This window comes from Drosophila mauritiana, chromosome 3L, assembly GCF_004382145.1.
Source record: "Drosophila mauritiana strain mau12 chromosome 3L, ASM438214v1, whole genome shotgun sequence".
NCBI classification, from domain to species: Eukaryota; Metazoa; Arthropoda; class Insecta; order Diptera; family Drosophilidae; genus Drosophila; species Drosophila mauritiana.
This window is the reverse complement of record NC_046669.1, coordinates 3,445,594-3,466,064: the sequence shown is the minus strand read 5'-3', so window position 1 is coordinate 3,466,064 and position 20,471 is coordinate 3,445,594. Positions and strand designations below refer to the sequence as shown.

At 39.4% G+C, this 20,471-nt stretch overlaps 1 protein-coding gene across 5 annotated transcripts in view; it reads right to left on the bottom strand.

Moving 5' to 3' along the window:
• LOC117141985 (cyclin-dependent kinase 14) overlaps nucleotides 1-20,471 on the bottom strand; it is an 87,527-nt gene that overhangs the window by 44,875 nt on the left and 22,181 nt on the right. For 2 of the 5 annotated variants that reach the window (XM_033305797.1, XM_033305798.1), the window contains exons 1-3: nucleotides 14,560-14,646; nucleotides 12,144-12,477; nucleotides 5,512-5,589 (exon numbers count right to left, since the gene is read on the bottom strand). In XM_033305797.1, the coding sequence (XP_033161688.1) occupies nucleotides 5,512-5,589; nucleotides 12,144-12,198 (133 nt within the window). In that variant the 5' untranslated portion in view covers nucleotides 12,199-12,477; nucleotides 14,560-14,646. Of the gene's footprint in view, nucleotides 1-5,511; nucleotides 5,590-12,143; nucleotides 12,478-14,559; nucleotides 14,666-20,471 lie in introns of those variants that run through there. The other 3 variants (XM_033305796.1, XM_033305794.1, XM_033305799.1) reach the window with 2 other exon arrangements.

The following is a 20,471-nucleotide window of genomic DNA, read 5'->3' as shown; positions in this document are numbered from 1 at the left end:
TGATTTATACCATGCAAAATGTGTTATTTTGTTTAATAGCTTAACATTTTTTTCTCTGTAGCTAATTGCAAATTGCCTTCCAAACTATTTCAGCCTAATTGAATTCTACCCGCGTTGCCAAACAGCAGACCAGTACACAACCGCCAAAGAAACCAAACAACGAAATAGTAAAAGCCGCGTTGAAAACAGAATTTTTACGATTTACGTCGGAAGGCTGTGAATTTCACTTAAAATACTTTTATTATGGGCGGTGAGCCTCCAAAGAAAATAAAGGGAAAAAAACCTGCTCGCATTCAAGGCACGTTTTCCAGGCAACGTTGACGCTTGGCCTGGCATATAAAAAAAGATTCGGTTTTTTCTTCAGCTCCAGACAACACATGTACCTGTAATGGGCCCATTCGACAAGAGTCGAAACAGCAGCAACACCAGCAACAATGAGCCGTTTAAAAACAAATTATCGAACATGTACGAAACGCCTGTCACCGGCAGAGAGTAAAATAATAAAATGGAACGGGCAGAAATGTTTATGGACAGTCAATGATAGTCGGCGAACATGCAGAATAATCCCGGGCACGGTGTCCCAAGGGGTTAAGCTGTTTGAAATTGGAAAATGTGTGTTGGGAATCGGTGAAAAAGATAAACACACATAATTGACAGAAGTGGAACAAACCGAATGTTTGTAATGCAATGTAATGCAACTCAGGGAGTGCCAGGTGCATTTTAAGTGCTTCTAGTTGTCTGCTTATCAGTCGGCAGAGTCTGTATTTAATTTTACTGCTATTAGGTAACATACTACATTTCAGTATTTCATAATAAATATGTACGAGAACAAAACGTAATATAAATTTAAATACATTTTTTTCAAAACCTTTAACCCCTTTGCAATGTTGAACCATTAACCCCAAACACAGTTCAGTGCTCAGTGCCACTCATCAATGTCACAAACATAAGCACGGAAAAATCGAGGAAAACCCTCCACGGCAGAGGCCTCACTAAATTACTCAGAAATTCAGGAATTCGTGTAATAAAACACAGAAAATACCCGCATAAATTTCTTTTCAACGCGCTGAGGGCGTAAAAAAATCTTCCGGTTTATGGATTTTGCGCTGGCAACATGTATGAGTATTTTCTCATATAACTTATTTAATAGTGCAACATTTAGTGGGGGTGGGGGGCGTTGCATTAAATGTGCTTAAGCGAGCGAAAGGTCATGTGCGTGATTACTCATACGACGTGTGGCCGTCGCGGAGATCAGCTCACATGCCGGAAAATAAAACTGAAACCAAGTGAAAGAGGGTTTTCATATCAATGACATGACATATTAAACGGGCCACCAAAGCGGATTTGTCTACATATACGTACTTCAAATCTTTAGATAAGTTTGGGGCGGGAAGTTGCCGGAGTGAGGGCGGTGGTCGGTGGGCGGGGCAGATGGCATCTGTAGCGTTTCTTGCTCTTCACAAATCAGAGCGTAAATACAATGCTGAAAGGCGATGGGAAAGCGAGACGAAAAGCGAGAAACGATGCGTGTTCTGATAGCGGAATCTGCTCAGTGGCACTTGAATGGACTGCGCTGGTACAGTGATTACTGGATATAAATAAACTGACCAGTAAGCGTAGTTTCAATACCAATTAGTCAAGGTTCAAAGAGGCTAAAAACTTGTTAATAGAGTGTTTAACTTAAATGTGAAGAGATAGTAACTATTTTAACAGTAAATCTGTTTTTAATTGATTTTTAATCACATCTAAGCCGCTCTCAAATCAATTTAAAGCTTACGACCCGCATTTCCATGATTCATGGGACTATAGATCCACTCAAAGCAGTTATCACTGTGTCAGCAGCACATATGCGGGCAGAGTCCAGTTTAGTTGTTCTGAGGGCATTGAAAAGACCTGGGAAGTGAGTGGCGGAGATACCATGTAGAGGGTGGGTGTGGAGTTCCGGGAGATAAAAGCGAGACGGTGGAGGAAGCATCAACAGTCGGCGACCATTAGCTGCTTATCGCGCTTCGTCTTCGGCTGCTGAATCTTTTATATACATTTTTCTCGGTTATTTTTCCCATTTTTTTTTTCCATTGAGTAGGTCTGAAAATAGCAGCGACAGTGAGCTCAAGTGTAAAGTTATCAAGTGGCTGCGACTGGCGGCCAGATAGACGGACACCAGTCAAGGGTTAAAGCCATAGACAACGTCGAGTGTGTTTGGCCATGGCTTGCGACATAAAATGCTATCAGAAAGGATTATGACAAGCCTGCAAAAACGAGAAAAACATGGCAAAGAGCGAGGTAAAACACTGTAGAGAACTGTATCACTGGCACAAAGAAATAGAGACGACGACTACGACGACGACGATGATGATGCGATGGCGACGATATAGCCGACAACCAAGTGTCAAAGTCGGACATTCGACGCCATAAAATATTTACACCAAAAAGGAGCAAAGGAGCCTCGAGTTATCTCAAGAATCTCACTTCAGTCGAGCAAAGTTATCCTCTATTTCATAGGAGCGGAAGTGGGCGGAGGAATAAGTGTCACAATTGTTGGTTAAATAAGTTGAGGATTTTTCACTTGAGGCAAGAGGTGTTTGTAGTTTTATCTAAGTCGAGGTGGCCAGATTTAAGTGGTTGTCGTTGTGAAATTTGATGTTTTTATTTCGTGCGAATACGACTTACATTTCTGATGAATGAATTTATTACAACTAATCCCTGTATTTCAAGTGGCTACAACTACGAACATGTTTTCTTATCGTAAAACCACTTTACAGACATCCTCAAAGAACTCGAACTCAAGAAAGATGAAGCCAATGAATCACTCCATGTTATCCACAGCTCAAAAGGCAGAAAAGATCACAAAGAAATCTCGATCGTTGCAAGTAAACATAAGTGATATATGTGTGTGTGATTCCGGTCTCTGCAATTCTGATCTATGGAATGCACTCAACAAAAGCTGAAGAGGAAGCGCTGTAACTATAAGCTGCACTCGAAAAAAATAAGTACAAGCAAGTCCTACATTATATTAAAAAGGATTTTGTACACGATCTCTGTTCGTAAATAGTTTAGTTCGTACTAAACTAAACAGAAAGATACTACTGGCTTTATTTTCCTACGTTTTATTAGGGGGACTATATAATTTGACTGCTCTTCAACTGAAGTCTAGTTTTATTGTTTAGCGTGTAGGTACTTAATTTCTGTTGTGCAACGTCTTATAACTTCATAACTTTTATGGCCGGCGAATGAAGCAGTTTAGAAGGAGCGACTGTGAGTTACAGACACAAAACTGGGTATAATTAAAACGAGGCAACACAAGCGGCAGCTCGTGCGGCAATTAACGATAGTTAAGCTGCAAGTATCAGTTCGCTGACAAGCAGCTAAGACCAGACAAGTCCAGCAACTAGCGACTACAGTTAGTGGGTTGTTGTAATGGCCTTGGCAGACAACTTGCAACTCGAGTGGCATTCCTTGGTTTTATTTGTTCCCCCTTTTCAGTTGCATCAACCAGCTGCTGCACAAAACTGCTCAATAATGCAAGCAAAACATTTAAACTTCAGCTTAAATAAAGCCAACTCTGCCAGATGTTTTATATTCTTCGGTTAATGCAACATTTATGAGCCGAGGCGAAACAGAAGCTCCCAAATGGCAAAATCGTGAGAAATTGTTTCAATGCAAGCTCAAGATGCATTTGAAATTGTTTCCGCTTGAAGGATTGCCCAATTGTTGACGCGGGTGCTGCATTCCGAGGGGAAAACACTGACGTATTGGTTGTGGTGGGGGAATATTCGCTGCAAACTTCATTCTTCATCGAAATGAAATGGTAAAATTGCTCACTGAACATGAGTTGAAATGTTGTAAAATGAGCACAAAATTCAAAAAGAAATTCATTTTGCAGGATTGATTGATGAAATGAAATCAGTTGGTGAAATAATTACAAAAATTACATATGAATTAAGAATATGTGGTAGTTTGAATTTAACTATATGAGCATATGAGCCCAATTAAGGCCATATACTCGTTATTTCAAAACAAAAGCCACGACACAAAATGACAATTAAATACTCAAGCCAAATATGGTTGGATTTCCAGCCAATCAAGACCATTAGTCAGATATTCAGGGGCTTACCTGTAGCACTCAAACTATATTTTACATTTGCCACCGCCGTATCTTTGACTACGCCCCTGACTAGCTCGCAAAACAGACAAAATCGCTCCGATTATGGGAAGAAAAACAGCTGTTCGCCGAACTAGTTTCTGGAACAAGAAATGAAGGCTGAAAAAAAGCTAAACAAAAACCGAAAATAAAACCGTTTGCGTGGGGGTTGAAAGACAATTAGCCGCATGCCGCAAAATCAAGCGACCGAAACGGGTTTTTCACTGAGTCAACGTGGTGCAAACTATACGGGTTTCCATGTCATGCTCAAATAAACTAAATAAACCATCGAAAATGCATGGCGAATTCTATGAAATCCAAAGATTAGAGGGGCACATCACTCCACAGGCATTCGATCAAGTAATTCGTCAAAATATGTTTACACTTTCCGAAGTTTTTGGCATATTTCGGGCTCTTTTGTCTGTCAAATTGCATTTGACGGGAAACGAGTGCATTCAATTACCGCAACGAAAAAAGCCAAACTGACAACCCATCAAAATGCGTTTTTAGACCATTAAAAGCTTTTCCCACACTGCCAACGCAGAAATCGATAAGTTTCTGTCTGAAAATTCGAGTTCGTTTTGCACTTATTTTTGCATTTTGTATTTGTATCTGTTGCGGTCTCGCAGCATCAAAGTTTTTTAACTAAAAATTGCATTGATGTTTTTTGTTTTTATTCGGGAATTGTGTTTTCGGTCAGAAAAAGCTGAAGGACACAATAAAAGAAGTTCGGTTTTTGTTCGTATAAATGCAAAAATTCGAGACGGAATGAGTTGATGGGTTCTTTTTTTTTAGTGGGAAAGTTGATGGAAGTTGGGTTCTTTGGGGCAGGAAATGTTTTGAATTCATAACAGCTGGGAAAAAACTTGATGTTCTGTATGCGAAAAATTGAAGCGAAATCGTTTTTATAACGCTATAGTTACAGGTATTAACAGGGAACAGACTCTGAATAATGGCTTAACTGAATTAAAACCCATTGAAAATATTTAAATTTTTGGCTTAAAATGGACATTGAAAATTATTAAAACTCTGATGACTCGTATATATAATAAATTCTCCTAGCTTCAACTTCACATATACAATTCATTTGACATTTTCTGCAACGCCCGCTTGATTTAAACAAGTTTTTTATGTGATGCCGCAACTTGGATTGCATTATTGCACATATACATAAATTTATCTATGGACTATTGCATTACCATAACTAACTATTGTTTGAAAGACACTGCACCCACATGGAGACACAAATCGCAGAGTGACTCAATTCACTGAGAGTTTTCCTCGGGATTATTGACAATTCAAGGCGAAAACAATATTTAATTACAGTTTTCTCTTAGAATTATGGATAGTGTTGTATAATTTCTACTCACTTAATCTGCCGAAGCTGTGCGAAAGTCTCTTCTTGAGCTTCTGAAGGGCTCCTCCCTTTTTCTCGCGCATTGTGACGCCTGCGAATAAATAGGAGAAAAAAAATATATACATAAATAAATTTACGCAAACAAATCACTTAATTGCGCTGAAATGTGAGAGATTTATTAAGTGACATTCGGTGATTGCATAATGATGGCTCCAATCAAGTTGTCTGTTTTCTATATATACATTGGGAAAACTTCAAAACAAACAAACAGAGGAAACAAAACGCAGATTTCGTTGTTATAAACGAACATAAATCAGTCGAGCGTGGTCGCACATAATAAACAGGGTGACCCCAGAGATGGAAAATCGTGGCGACTGCATTTCCCCAAATGAATAATCAACAAATTTTACACCAACCAAAAATATTCGGCCGAAAATAGAAAATGCATTTCTCCGTTTATTTTGGTATTCGAGGGGGAATCTCGCGTTCCCCTCCACAACTCAGCGGTATAATTAAGTTTTCTTTTTAATTCTGTTGTTTGTCGAAATGATCAAATAATAACATTTAGCCAAAAGCGCTTATTTGAATGCTCAGTGAGGCATGAAAATTGGTATTTGTTGTCTTTTTTCAAGGGGTTTTCAATGGGAGGCGTGTCTGGTTTTCCCGGTTTGCTGATTGCATTAATGATTTTGGAGTGTGTTTTTTCGCTATTATTAGAACGCACAATAATGAGTGCTTTTTGCGGCTAGTTGTGGCTAAAATAAAGCAATTGGGTCAGCAATTCTGTATTGTAAAAGTGGAATGGATAAACAGATTAACAAATATTGATCTGTTTTAGTGATAAAGTCGTGTGGTTGAGTAAAATTAAATAAATAAAGATTGCTGTGTTATCTAACGCCTACATTTCCTATTCAAATTTCCTCGTTCTTCATTTACACTTAGATCTCCGGATTATCCGTCAGATTCAACCATCCCAATAAGGAAATTGCCACTTGAACAATCATTTGTCAAACTCTTCACAACTTTTAAGCCGCTGCACTGACACTGATTGAGATGACCACTCCAAAACGACCTCCACAAAGCCCCTACATCCAATAAATATCCAGCAAAGTACCAAACCAGTTTGGTCCGAGAATAAAGGCGACTTTGACAATTGCATACAGAAAAAAACTTAAAAGTGTATCTCTCACTTTCCATATGTACAATGTGTTTCTCGTTATTTATTCAGCCATATGTGAGCCGAGCTAAATCAGGCGATAAAGTGTATGTTGCTGGAGTGTTGAGATAACTTCTCGTTCGAACCCCTTGCGTATAGTTTGGCTTGTTGTCGAAAGCAATTTGGCTTAAACAATGCAAGAAGCAACTCAAGCCCGAGCAATTTATGGCCATGGAGTGCTTTGCATAAGGCCCTCCAGTAACCCCCTCCCATTTTCACCAAAACTGCAACTCAATTACGGGGGCCATTGGAGTCATAACTATAAGCTGTTGTTGACTTCTAAAATGGCTATTCAAAAACATAACCCGACGGCTTCAAAAAGGGGGAGGTGATTTGACAACAAAGAACTCGGAAACAGGGAGAAACTAGGGGGAATACCTAAGTAAAGGTGTTAAAACTAACTATATTAAGATTAAACTAATTTGCTTTGGCCCATACTCAATGTTATAATGACTTGTAATTTGATTTCAAAAGATTATAAATGTCGCCTAGTGTTTATGAAATTTTCTCTCTGTGCATATCCAACAAAGAGCACTATATAGCTGTGTTGTTTCTGGTGTTGTCGACATAAGTGAGCTGGAAATATGATTATGATGGCGATGCTGATGCTAATGCCCGTTGACAGAGCCAGACACACCGAGCCAGGCGATTGCATATAAATGACACTCACTGTGCACAGTGATTTGCATAAAATGGCGCCAGCCTTAATAGTTTTTGATAAATTGTTGTCAATATTGCAAGAGCCCCGGCTCCGAAAAATAAACGCACTTGCTATCAAAAAACTTATTTAATTAAAGGCGTGGCGAAAAAGTTTTCGCCCAGCGATAAAGTTGCAATGGCAAAGTGGCACTGCATTAATGAGTTGCATATGCAAACATCAAAGTTTGCAATCAAAATCAATGTCAGCTCCAGACGGCGACAACAAATTGTGTGCAACCAAGTTCCAGATCAAAGGCGAGCGATATAGCGCTGATATACGCAGACAGGTAGAGAGTTGAGTGGCATTGAGTGGGTTCAATAGCCTAGAGGATCCAACAACGCCCATCCGCCCATGTTATCTGCTGGCTGGGGGCGTGGCCAGTCAGGCGTGCCACAAGCAAAAATAGGAAGGGCACCGAGAACTGAGCAGTCAGTCACTCCTGGAAAGGTTGGCTAATGTCTGTGACATCTAATTAGGGAACAAATAACGAGGAGCCACACAAAACAAGAAAAACAGGCAAAATAAATAATCAAAAATGCAAAAGGTAGTTGGAAAGAAATGCTCATTCAGGTTGGAAGTTCTATTGACTTGCCAATGAAATATGGAAATTGATGGGCGCAACTTGGGGATTGGATAACGATCCCCAATTAGGATAATTATATTTACTAGGGTGTTCTATATCAAGCGATACCAAAAGTAGTCCTATAACTAAAAGGTGTATTTCTATTACCATGATTGGGTTCTAATAATAACATTATTATAGCATTTATTATTAAAGTGAAAAAAGGGGGATATGCAAACAATGAAGGAAACACGCATAACACTTCCTTTCAATCTTATTTCCAGAAAATATATGCTAAGTTAAATTAAACCAATTAATGTTGCCTAATAGTTTACAATCTGTTTTAGCCCCTAGCAAAGTGCCTCCTTTCGAAACGCATTCATTGCCCCAAAAGCAGACCGGCAATTACCCCCTCGACAAAAAAAGAAACAGCAGCCAAACAGTTGACACAAGCCAAAAAGAAAATGATATGACGAGCACTTTCCAAATTTCTTGTTAATGACGTAATTACCTACAGTCGAGCAAAACAAAAGCAAAAGCAGGGCTAGCCGACGAGGAAAAGTGGAAAAGCGCGAGACAGGCGTGAAAATCGTGAAGGAGGCGAAGCAGATTCTGTGGCAGGCCACACGACGTATACGTGACATTTTGGCCACGACACACGGCAGCTCATCGCACAGTCGTGTGCAAATTAATAGCAGTTAAGTGGTTAATATAAGGTAAATATTTATTAATTTATATATTAGGAAGTTCAATGAAAGTTTATAACTTTATAAACTGTTTTAGAATTTTTATTCAAGTAATAGTATAATATGCACATCTGTTGTTATATATCCCCTCCTTTGTTAACCATCCCCTGGCTTTTGGCCAACTTGCACACATTCTCTGATTCAATGCAAGGGAAAATAGAATGCTGAGTAAAAAAATTACAAAAACGAAAAGCAAAACAAAATAAAGCAAAGCTGTTGCTAGCAAAAATATTTTGACACTTTTGGGCGACAAGCAGCTGACTAATTGCGAGAGTTTTGCTCTTTTGGAGAACGCCGGGAAAAAGCCTCTAAAAATAGAGGAAAACTCGAGTAAAATGCAGTAGCGACAGCTGACGGAACTGAAAGTCCAGGAATGCTCGATGATTAAATGGCTTATAAATGACGCGGAGATTTTTTGCCGGCACAAACTTCCAGGCAGCGCAAAAAACTCATTGCCAAAAATAGGTGAGAGATGGCCAAAAAAAAAAAAACACACAGACACGTGACGAGTGGGCAAGCAAAAAAATGTGGCAAATCCACAGATTCAATCGATTTTCACCCTTTCCCTCAGTTCATGACCCCACTGAACTCGGCAAATTGAATTCTAACTTTTATCAATATTAAATTTGCTGGGCAAACAAAGTTTAGTACAAATTTTATTTGTATGCGGTTCATTTATATGCAGGAGAAGGAGTTGCATCTCTGTTTAATTAAAATGCATGTGTAACTAATTAAATGTGGAATAATGGAATTTTGCAAGCCGATAAAGTTTCAACTAATTAAAATATGAAATGAAAAACAAATAAAAACAAATTTATATAAATAAAATTGAGCCTAACATAGGTGAAAATGATAGATGATAGATTGAAAAATACTCAAATTGCTTTGCTCATTAATAGTATTTAAATGTTCAACTTCACGCAAACATAAATTTTTAGTTCTGGCTGCCATTAACCCTTGCTGGCCAAGCTTTCTACGCCTTTGGCAGCCACATCCATCAGCGTCGCCATAAAACACGCATCATTTATTCACCAGGCAAATAATAAAATTAAAAAACCATCAAAACTACATCCTCGAAAAGCGGGATTATTTAGTTTTTTTGAAATATTCATGCACGCCCGAGGGCGAACACAAATTTTATTACCATATAGAACTATTTTTTATCGCCAGCCCATCAAATCTAATCAAATTAAAGTTGGAGAAAGGGAGAGTTTCCTCCAAAGATGGGGCGTGTTGGATAAGAAAACTGGGTAGGAAATTAGTCAACCAGTTGCATGTTTTCGTAATGAAAGGCTACACATATATTTGGGTGAGTGTATTGGCCACCTGTTTTAATAGTTTTCGCACACGGCAGCACCAGCTTTTTGACTGGAGTTGCGTGTTCACGAATCGTTCATCTGAAACTCGCCAAAAACCAAGAAAATTGGCACAAAATGGAGACCTGCCAAATCCGAGTTTAATTTAAAAAAAATATTTTTTTACAAAGGAAAGTTAAGACCCTATGGGGCAAAAACAGAGACAGTTGAAAACTATTTAAAGTGTCCAAGTAATTTTATAAAAACATAAACATAATCATTTAAATCTGACATTAATTTAGCTTCACTTAGTAGTAGAAAAGAACATTGCATGTACGGCCTACATTAAAAAATCATTAATATTAGGTTGAAAGAAAAACATGTGCTGATAAGAAAAAGTCGGGTTGGGTTTTATAATGATAAGAAAACAAATTAGGTCTATAGAAAACAGGTTTAAAATGTTATAGATATCAGGCAAACTCTCACATTTCCATAAAAAAAAAATTACGTAATCCCCAAACATCTAGTTTTTTTCAGTTTACATATGTACTGTATTTATAAATTTTGACATATTTCTAGCGGAAAGTCTTTAATTTTCAAATTGAAAGCAGTTATTTTAATTATTGAAGAGAAAGTGTGCATCATATGCGTCCTATTTCAATATTGACCGTAAATCTAAGCTGTCGTAACTCTCTAATTGATTTAGCCATCGGATAGCTAGCCTCAAAATTTAATCAATTTGACATTGTATTTGGCGATGTAAAGGCGGCATTCATAATTAGACAACTGAAAGCGACTTGGGAAATAATTAAATTGTATTTAGCCCAAAAGCAACACCAAAACTAGTTGGCCACAATCTAAACTAGTTGCACTAATAAATCAGGCGGAGATAGAAATCGATATGGCATAATGAGTTTCGGATGCGTTTGTTTCATGTTTGCTTTCCAGATAAAGGGGATTTTGGAGGTTGCGGCTTATCGCAGTCCGTAAACCATAATGTCTGATTAAATAAATGATTTCGAGATGTGCCGCGGGTCGTGACGTCAGTGGATTGTCGGCGGCCATCGTCTTGGGTTCAATGTTCTCTATCACACAAAAATAAAGTTCAATTCGAGTCGAATTAATATCAATTGAGGAAGGAGAAGTCGCCTTTCGAACGGGTTCCCAAGAAAGAGACGGAGCTAGCTGGGTGAGAGAGAGAAAGATCTGGATTGCACAATTTTTCAATTAAATGCAGTTTCTGCTTCTGGCAGTTGCATTTATATAACTCTTCTCTTTTATTTCTGCCCGGCTTGTCAAAATGTTTACGCTTAATTTTAATAAAATTTACTTTGATGCCTGTCATTCTTCTCTGCGTATTTGTTTTGCATTTTAAACGGGGCTTTTGCTGCATATTTTAATATGCAATTATTTATTTGCTTTTTTAAGGCAACTGCAGCAAACCGAAAAAATATATATACATACGTACGAATATATATGCATATATGGGTGTTTTTTGTGATTTTCAAGTGTGTATGACTGAAAAGGATGAAGTTGCGAACTTCTGTGTGTGAGCTGGATTTTAAATTGAGAGTTAAATTTATGGGGGAATTCTTTTTTACTCTGCCAATATATGCGAATGCACAAAGAACCCAATACAAATAAATTATTGAAGAGCATATAAGGATATTGGATATTAAAAACCAGCTTTAAGATACAGCTGCAATTAAGAATAACTGGTCCAATAAATAAATTTAAAAAAATATGTTTCCCATTCAAAATCATTGTTTTCAACTCATGCAGAAGATTTCCCTTAACTACTTCAGCGTTTCGGAACTCGGAAGATTTGTTTATATTTTAAAAGTTCATCACAAAATAAACAAACGCTTTTATTACACTGCGAATACCGCCTAAGTAAAAATAAATCGAGCAACCATAACAAATGCCAATTAAAGCCGAATCAATATAAATAATTTATATAAAAAAAATCGAAGCATCAGTTTTTTGTTTATGCTCGATGAATTCCTCTGGGGCAGGAAACTCAAGTACCTACAACAGAGGAATTTCATGTGCGCTCTACGGATCACTGATCAAACAAAAAGATACAGTCATGTTATGTGGATTATTTATGATGTGTATATACGCACCGGCACCAAAATTATTGTTGTTAATTTTAGTGGGCTGACTGATTAATTCGGCCATGTTGCTGCTTTAAGACGAATTTCGGGCGCACAGGTAAGTTTATTTCAATGTTATGCAATTGATTATTTAGTTGGGTTAACACTCTCGCTTATGGCACACATATCTTTGGTTTTCCTGTTTACTCGAGAATTTCACAGGGTCACAAATCCGATGCAGATAGATGAGCTCCAAACACAGCACACACTCTCCAATAAATATATGCGTTTATCAATTCTTTTTTTTTTTTGTGTTTATCAGACGGCGACGCCGAAGTTGCAAGTAAACGAGGTCAAATATTATCTGCAGACAAAACAACAATAAATCTAGCGACCACAGACAACAACAAGAACCGCAGAAAAAGTTTGCCGCTCGAAAGACACTTTTTGTTGCGGGCTACGACTTTTTCCACGGTGGTTGTTTGTTAGGGGTGGTTGTTGATTTTTATCCCTTTTAAGTGGTTTCACGTTTCAGCTGAATATTATAAAAAGCGCCTAAGTAGTTGCAGCATTCACATTTTATTAGCAAAGTTTCACGTTTACTAAAAATAGTGCAAATAATATAAGCGCAGCACACAAATCATAAAAATAGTAACGAAAGCCAGCTTCACAATTATGCTTCAAAATCAGAAATAAAATCTGGTGTGGAAACTCTTTTACACTCTTTTTTTGGAAAGTCTCGCAAATTCTGGGAAGTTATTTTCGGGATATTTTCGCAGGGACGCACAACCTGCCGCTTTGAGTTTCGCACACGAAATGAGGTCAACGAGAAACGGGACAAAGGACGTCGACTGCGGAGCGGCAGCGACTGCGACGGCGACGTCAACGTTTTTACGTTACGCCTGGCGAGGAAGAAGAAGAGGCGGTAAAAGTAGCGCAAGGGCGACCACCAGTGGGCGGTGGGTGGTGGGTGGTGTTTCGGCTCGTGTCATAGAGTAGCGCTCTCTTTCGGAGAGAAAACATGCCGGCTTGTGGAACCTAAGAGAGAGACACAGCGAGCAGCAGCGAGGAAAAGGGCGCTCTTAAAAGGGGTTGAAAGGGTCCTGTGTTACACGGCGTATACGCAATACTGCATGATTTACGATTTAAGGGTGAGGGCAGGTCGCGACTCAAAAGGGGGTGGCATAATCAAAGGATAGGGGTTCTTGGCTTAGCTGGGTCAAAGGCAAATCTCGTTAGGAGATCAAATCAGACTGCAGCTCGAGCTGTGCAGTTTTGCAGGCACTGCAAACACAAGCATTTGCGTCACACTTTCCGGTGATGCATGCAAATTGCTCGAAAGTGGGTAAAATATCTTGAGTCAGCGTATGGAAATCGAGGCAGCGACGCAGCTAGTGATTTACAGGAATCTTCTCAGATAACTTCAACTGCTCTGTGTGATTATCTTCAATAGGACTATTTCTGATATCTCTTTGCACCCTCTTGGCATTTTTCATTCAACTTCTGCGGGCCCAGACACAAGTTCATTATCACGATTATCTCGCATTGCCGCCAAATGTTTACACTTCAAAGTCACGCACCGCCTTGAACTCAAACGAATTATGATACATATTTATTCTTGCTACAGTGGTCGCTAATGCAGTATATCTCATAATGTTTTTAAAAGACAGGTGTTTCATTAAAAAAAAATTTACTAAAAATATAATTAGTTATTTAAATAACGAAGAATATTTCAAGATATAAAGTCTTCCATACAAAATGCCAGATTTTTTAATCAAACATTTAGTGGTAGTAAACTATTAGCACATTTAATGGCGCTGCTAATTGATATTCAGTCGTGCTTTGGCTTTTTTTTTTATTTTTCTTCTAGGGACCACTGTATTTGAGTTTATTATGAATTGGGCCTCGTTTAACTGTGCAAATCGTAATTGCCAAAAAGAGGAAAAAACACCCGAAGATAGCAATAATAATAAACTGTTCTGCCTCAAAAGTAACCTTCAGTTTTGGTTTCCTTTTCGCAGCTGAACGCACTTCAACCCGTGCAAAGCTTCGCAAATAAGCTGAATTCAAATAAGCGTGGGGGTGCTGTGGTCCCAAGGGGTTAAGCGCGGGCAGGGTGCTGAAGGGGGTTAAGGGGCTGAATGGGACCCGAACTCGGACTTCTAATTGAAACTAGAGACCGCTTTTCGTTGGGGTGCGCACTTCGCGGCTCCGGCTGCTCAAATAGCAAACAATTCAAATAAACAAACACAAAACACACACACGAGGCAAATAAATAAATAAGCTACACAAAACAACGGCCACAATAAGGGTACACAAATTATTAAATATGATTATTATATTTATTGCCACCCTATTGTTGTTGTTGCTCGCTGGTTATTTAAGCTGTGATTTATGAGGCTGCGACAAAAATTCAAAAAAAGCCAGCAGCAGCAATGTGACGTACAATATCTGCAGTTTGAAAGCCACTGGCGGAGCGAAAGAGAGCGGTGGTCGGCGCGCGAACGAGACGGGAACAGAGGGAGCGAGCGAGAGCGAAACGTCAGCCGCGGCGAACGTTCGATTGTGAACTAAAAACACAACAGCAACATCGCCGACACAGCGGCAACACAAAGCAGCACAGCAGCAACATCGCACGGCGCTAGCAACATCATAGCAACACAGCGGCAACATTGCAGCAACTGCACGGCAGCCAAATGCAGCAACATCGCTGCAGCCACTGCAGCTGCTGCGACGCCGGCAGCGACGTCGTGGTGAGTTTTCCACGGCTATTTGCGCTACTATGAAAATTCATTCAGGCCAAAAAGAGGAAAATACAAAGAAATGCGCAGCCGGCAAAGTTTGAACAGCTGAAGACGAGCTTTGCGTTCCGGCTTACGTCACAAATAAATACAGAGAAGCAAGAATCAGAGCCATAAATGCACAGGAAAAAATTAGTTTACATTCGTTTTTTTTTTGCACTATGCACTTTCTAATAGTTAAATACCTAAAACAGTAAAGTGTGCGATAATTGCTTTAAAAAAAAGATGCAAAATCGAAAAAAAAAAACTTGCTTGTTTTTTTTTATTCTGCCCATTCAGCAGCCGAAACAAAGCACAACAAAACCAATAAGTAAACAAAATAAAATAATAAAAACAAAACAGAACAAAAAGAGATAAAGAGAGCAGAAAGAGCGAAAAGTGCTGATTTAGGTGCCATGAGGAAGTGTTGGCGAAAATAAATAATTTAAGAAACCATTGTTTAATGCAGCAGTGGGCAAAAAGCATGAATCATCGGACGAACAGAGGGAGATGGGGCTACCCGGGCGAAAGAGAGGGGGATGTGCCGAGAGAAAGAGAGGCAGAGACGCGTGCAAAGGCATCCACAACAGAGAAGCGGAGAAAACGAGTATCCAATGAAGGAATGTGGCCACGCAACAAACAAATGAGAGAAAATAACTCTCTTGACATCCACAACATTTTCACCACTCCATTTTCATTGCAAGACCGAAAGCGATAGAGAGCGAGAGAGAGGGCGAGGAGGTGGGAAAGAGAGGTCACCAACCATTGGGGCATCGCATATATTGGTGCTCTATTTTAAATTATTAATGAGCGGCTTGTTCAGTTATTAAAAGCCTGGGAATATCGCCGAAGTCTCCCCGAAAGAGAGGCATTCGCACGCTCTCACCCTCTCGTTTTCGCTCCCTTGCTCCATTTCTCTGGACAATTCCCCAGCCAGCGGGTTTCCGGCGTAACAGGAGCTAAGCCAGAACTCGAATTCCCCACCAACAAGAAATTTGATTAGGTTTAGACATCCATCGGTTTATTGGGCTTTGTTGGCAATAAAAAAAAAAGGTAACAACTCTTTAATGACTATTGCGAAAATGAGAGAGGATGCAACCAAATCATCGACTTAGGGATAGGTTTAGTTTTTATATTTAGATTGCTACTACTACTACTACTTTTATTGCAGAGATAAAATTTATTCCGATCAGTTTCCTCTTTACGTACACCTATATGGTACACATTCGCTAACATTTTTCATTTCGCAAAACTTTTTCCCCAAAAACACATCGAAAGTCATGTAAACATGTCAAGCCCTAGCGGCTAGCCATTTTCCACACCCTCGCAGACGCACAAACCCTTATCATGAGTTTGCCGCAAAAAATATCAATCATTTCCAGCGAGCTGACTTTTCACGCAGGACCTCCCCCCGCCCGCCGTCCATTTCAATTACCCGAAACCGGGCTAATTTGCATTTGGATCGCCCCGAGGCCTGAAAAACCGTGCCGCAAAAACCGCACCTGGAAAAACTTTTGCGGCTGCCATGCGAGTGGAAATAAATTTTGTAGTCATGGTGCTCTCCTTGTTGTTTGGGCCCGAAAGTGTTGCATTAGTTTAGGCCGACGAGACACGCACTCCCCCGGCGAGGAGTCCTCGATTTTTCCCAGGAAAATAGCACCCCTTCCACTCGGTTTTCCTACCGACTTTTCCCCCAGGTGACCAAAAGGCGGAGCAGGAGCAACAGTCACCGGCTGAGCAAACAACAGTAGGCTAAAAATTGCGTGTGAAATGGTTTTAACTTTTGCTTTTTATCTCCAGTGCTGCAATGGCACGTGAGGGTCCTCCGGTGTGGGTCCTTAGAAGTTACGCATACGCCGTGTTAACCGATTCATGCTGCCAGCTACCAGTTTATTCTGCTTTTTATTGTGTACTCTGTGAACTGGAAAGGCGGAAAAGTTTCGACGCACTGAGATATTAAACACTAAATTGGGATCAGTTCTTTAAGTTAATTTGAAGCAAATGAAGAAAGGTTGAAACTGAAAAGCAGTTGGATCATAATTGAAAATATATATGAATATATTTTATATCAATTTAAAAACCTCTTGGTTTCGATCGTTTTTCCCAGTGCAGCTGCGTGTTCTCAGACGGCTTTTCTCACTTTTTCTACTTTTCAACTGACGTAACTCTACAAGAAGTAAATCCTCTTTTCCCTTGTTGTTTTAGTTGACATTTTATTTCTTACTTTGCGTAGGTAAATTTAATGGATACCGACGTGCCCGTCATGCTGCAAAAACTTTCAGCATTCGAAATGAATTTTATTTGAAAACGAAACGGATTAGGGCCACTAGAAAAATAAACTCCTTCGATGATCCAAACTGGGCAATCAATTTGGGTTCTGGTTCGGGGGTGTGAGTGTGTGTGTGGGGGCGGGGCAAATGGACCATCCAACTTAATTGACTTTTGAAGTGAGTAACCATCAATCCTGGACCCCAAGAACCCACTCTCTTGGCAACACATATGGGGCCCCGCCCATAAAATCATTTAAATAATAAATGCTGGCGAAAGTTTATTCGGGCGAGCTTAGCATGTAATCAAAGTTGGGCTAATGAAAACATTTGCAAACTGTTTGCCCCACTTTTCCTTGCCGCTCGTTCAGCTTTCCTGCTTAATGTGTATGGGCCCATAAAATCAATAAGCTTAAATAACTACAAATAACTGAGAAATTGGGCCACAGCCCAGAAAAGTGGGCGGCATACTCAAATGCAATTACATCCCTCGTAATCCTCTTTCCGCAGGATTTGTGAAGGACGAGATGAGCTGCAATTTTCCACACGTTCGGCTTTCTCTTTTCCCGCCAGCCTCAATACATACAAACATATATGCAAACATATTTGCTAATGAGATGGATTAAGGACCAAAAAGTTGTGGACAAAGTTGACCAGTCAGCGACGCTCCCCGAAAAAACCGCAATAATAATTCATGTTTATGTCAGCCAAATAAATATGCTAAATAATGTTTGCTTGTGTTTGTTGTGGTTTAGTTATGGCTTTGCGAGAAACGAGAAGGGAAATTGACAATTTCCTGCGCAGAGAGTTTCAGCGGAGTGAGTTTAAATCGGATTTAAATGTGTGTGGGAAATGTATAAACCAATTAAAGGCATCGCATTGGACTACAAAGTATATATAAACTAAAAGGTTCAAAAGTAATTACAATTTAAATGCTATACAACAAATTAATATGGGAACTTAATGGCTTAATATGAAAGTAGCATTTTTTCTTAAATTAAGTGTTAGTTAATACTCACATAAAATGCACTCTTTACTAGTTCAAAACTCCACACACTTCGCAGAACGCATAAAATCAAAACACCCTTCAGATCATTAAAGCCCGAGCAACTCAATCGCAAGGATAATTAAAATTCCCCCCGCCAAAGTCGGTTTATAATGTCATAACATTCCGAACATACGCCATATAGCCAGCACATTGATTTCCTGCCCTGCGCGATTCCGTCGCCTCCAACATTTCCCTCTTGAGTAAACCAATCGACCATGAACTGCCCCTCCTGCCAATCCGCACCAAGTTCCCTATTCCCTATTTCCCAGCCTACTCATATACGCGGATGCCCCTCCACATACATACGTATTCCGGCAATCAACAATGAGCGAAGCACAAACTTCCGGTCTCACTTTCATTCAATTCTGCTCTGCACTTTATTGCAATCAAAAAAAGAAGCAACTCAAATGAAAAAACAAACGAAAAATCGCATAAAATGCAAAACGGTCTCGGTTCCACTAAAAAGGTCTATAAACATTTTGAGTCATCAACTTGGCTGATATTTTTTTGGTTTTTTTTCTTTTTTGCCGCGAGCAGAGTGAGAACCAATTTACAGCTATGCCCAAAAAGAAAATAAAATTAAAGCAAACAAACAGCACGCACAAGCATTTAATGGAGGCCAGAAACGAGGGAAAATCGCATCTGATGGCGATGAAAAAATAGGAGGAAGAACCTCACATGTGCGAGCGAATTCTGCAGCGAATCGAATTGGAATGGAGTGGGGAAAAGCGGAAATCATTCGGCGTGGAAAGTGGCAAATGTCTCAAGTGCTTTAATTGCCCGCAATCCGACAGATAGTTTCATTTGCACAAAACTAATTTGAGGGCACCACTCTCGAGTGGAATTAAATATATGAAAAACCTGATGAATGTCTCAAGTGTTTGAATTGCGTGCTAATTTCCTATATAACACTAAAAAAAACTAAACAGTATGCTACACTATAAACTCTTAGATTGCTTATCCAAAACAACAGTGTCCTTTTTATTCGTCGTGAAATCACACAGCGAAATTTACATAAAATTCATTTCCATACAAATTGACTAAAAACTAATTAGTCCACACTTTTTTGGGTGTCAAAATATAAAAGCCAAACTTTGGCCAAATATTGTATAATTTTATTAGCCACGCAAAGTTTAAAAGAGATTTTTTAGTTGCAAATTTTCTATATAATTTAATTGCCTGCAAAGATCTGCAAACATAATTTTGGCAAACCAATTTGACGTCCAACTTTATGGAGCTGGCTTGTCTTGCAGACTAGTGTAGAGAGTAGTTCACTTTAAAATTTGCATAATTAGACAAAAGAGTTTGGCCGGGGAGTTTCGAGTCAAAGTCCTTGCAAGGAAATGAACTTCCTTTTCAACTATCCACCCTTTATGCCCCCGCTCTTCAAACATTTTCCATTTAGCATTCTGTTTATTTTGCGATTGAAGATGCAACTTTTGTGGCTCACAAATCTTTCTTGTTTTTTGGAAGGGCAGCACTGCAGTTGGCTATTTATTTATTTGGCCTTTTGTTCGTTCTTTCAGCTCGGCTAACACAAAACTTGGCTGAGTGCAGAAAATGTGTATTTCTCAAGTTATGAAATTTATTAGCCTCAAACGCTACACTGCCATATTTCTAGTTTTAATTGGAACATGCTGCACATCGAAACCAATGTTCTTAAAACACCAATTTCTCGGAATATCTTGTGTTTGCTTTGCTTTGTCGTTTTATTTTGATTAATGGAGATGCGAGAACAAAACCCAAACAAATCATGAGTTTTCGGTGCGAAGGGAAGTTTGAAAGATTTCAAACAGCGGGAGTTCGCATAGTTTCAATGTTATTGTGTTCACTTTTCGGCTTGATTAGGCCTCCTGAGGATATGTTTTAGCTGCGATTTAATTAAGTTATTTCAGGTTAATTACAATGCAAACATTGAGGTGAGGTCATTCGTGCCGAGGTATTGATTTCCTTTGAGTACGGCACTTTAATTCATTTAGCAGGCAGTTCGTTTGTCCGAAGAGAGTCAGAAGTTAATTAAGCTAACCGAAGATGATGAACACAAGTAATTCTTCATTTTCCCTTATGCAGAGCAGGAAATTTTATCTGGCCATTCAGGAGTGAAAAAAACGTGTGGAAAAGGGAAATAAAAACAGGACATGCCACCATGGCAATCCTGCTGGCAGGCGGCGAGCAAATTAAAACGCTTCGCAATGCACAAAAGGGTTAAATGGCTTAAGCGCTGGGCGGTGGGCATCGAGGGGGCGTGGCCATTGAAAAGGCC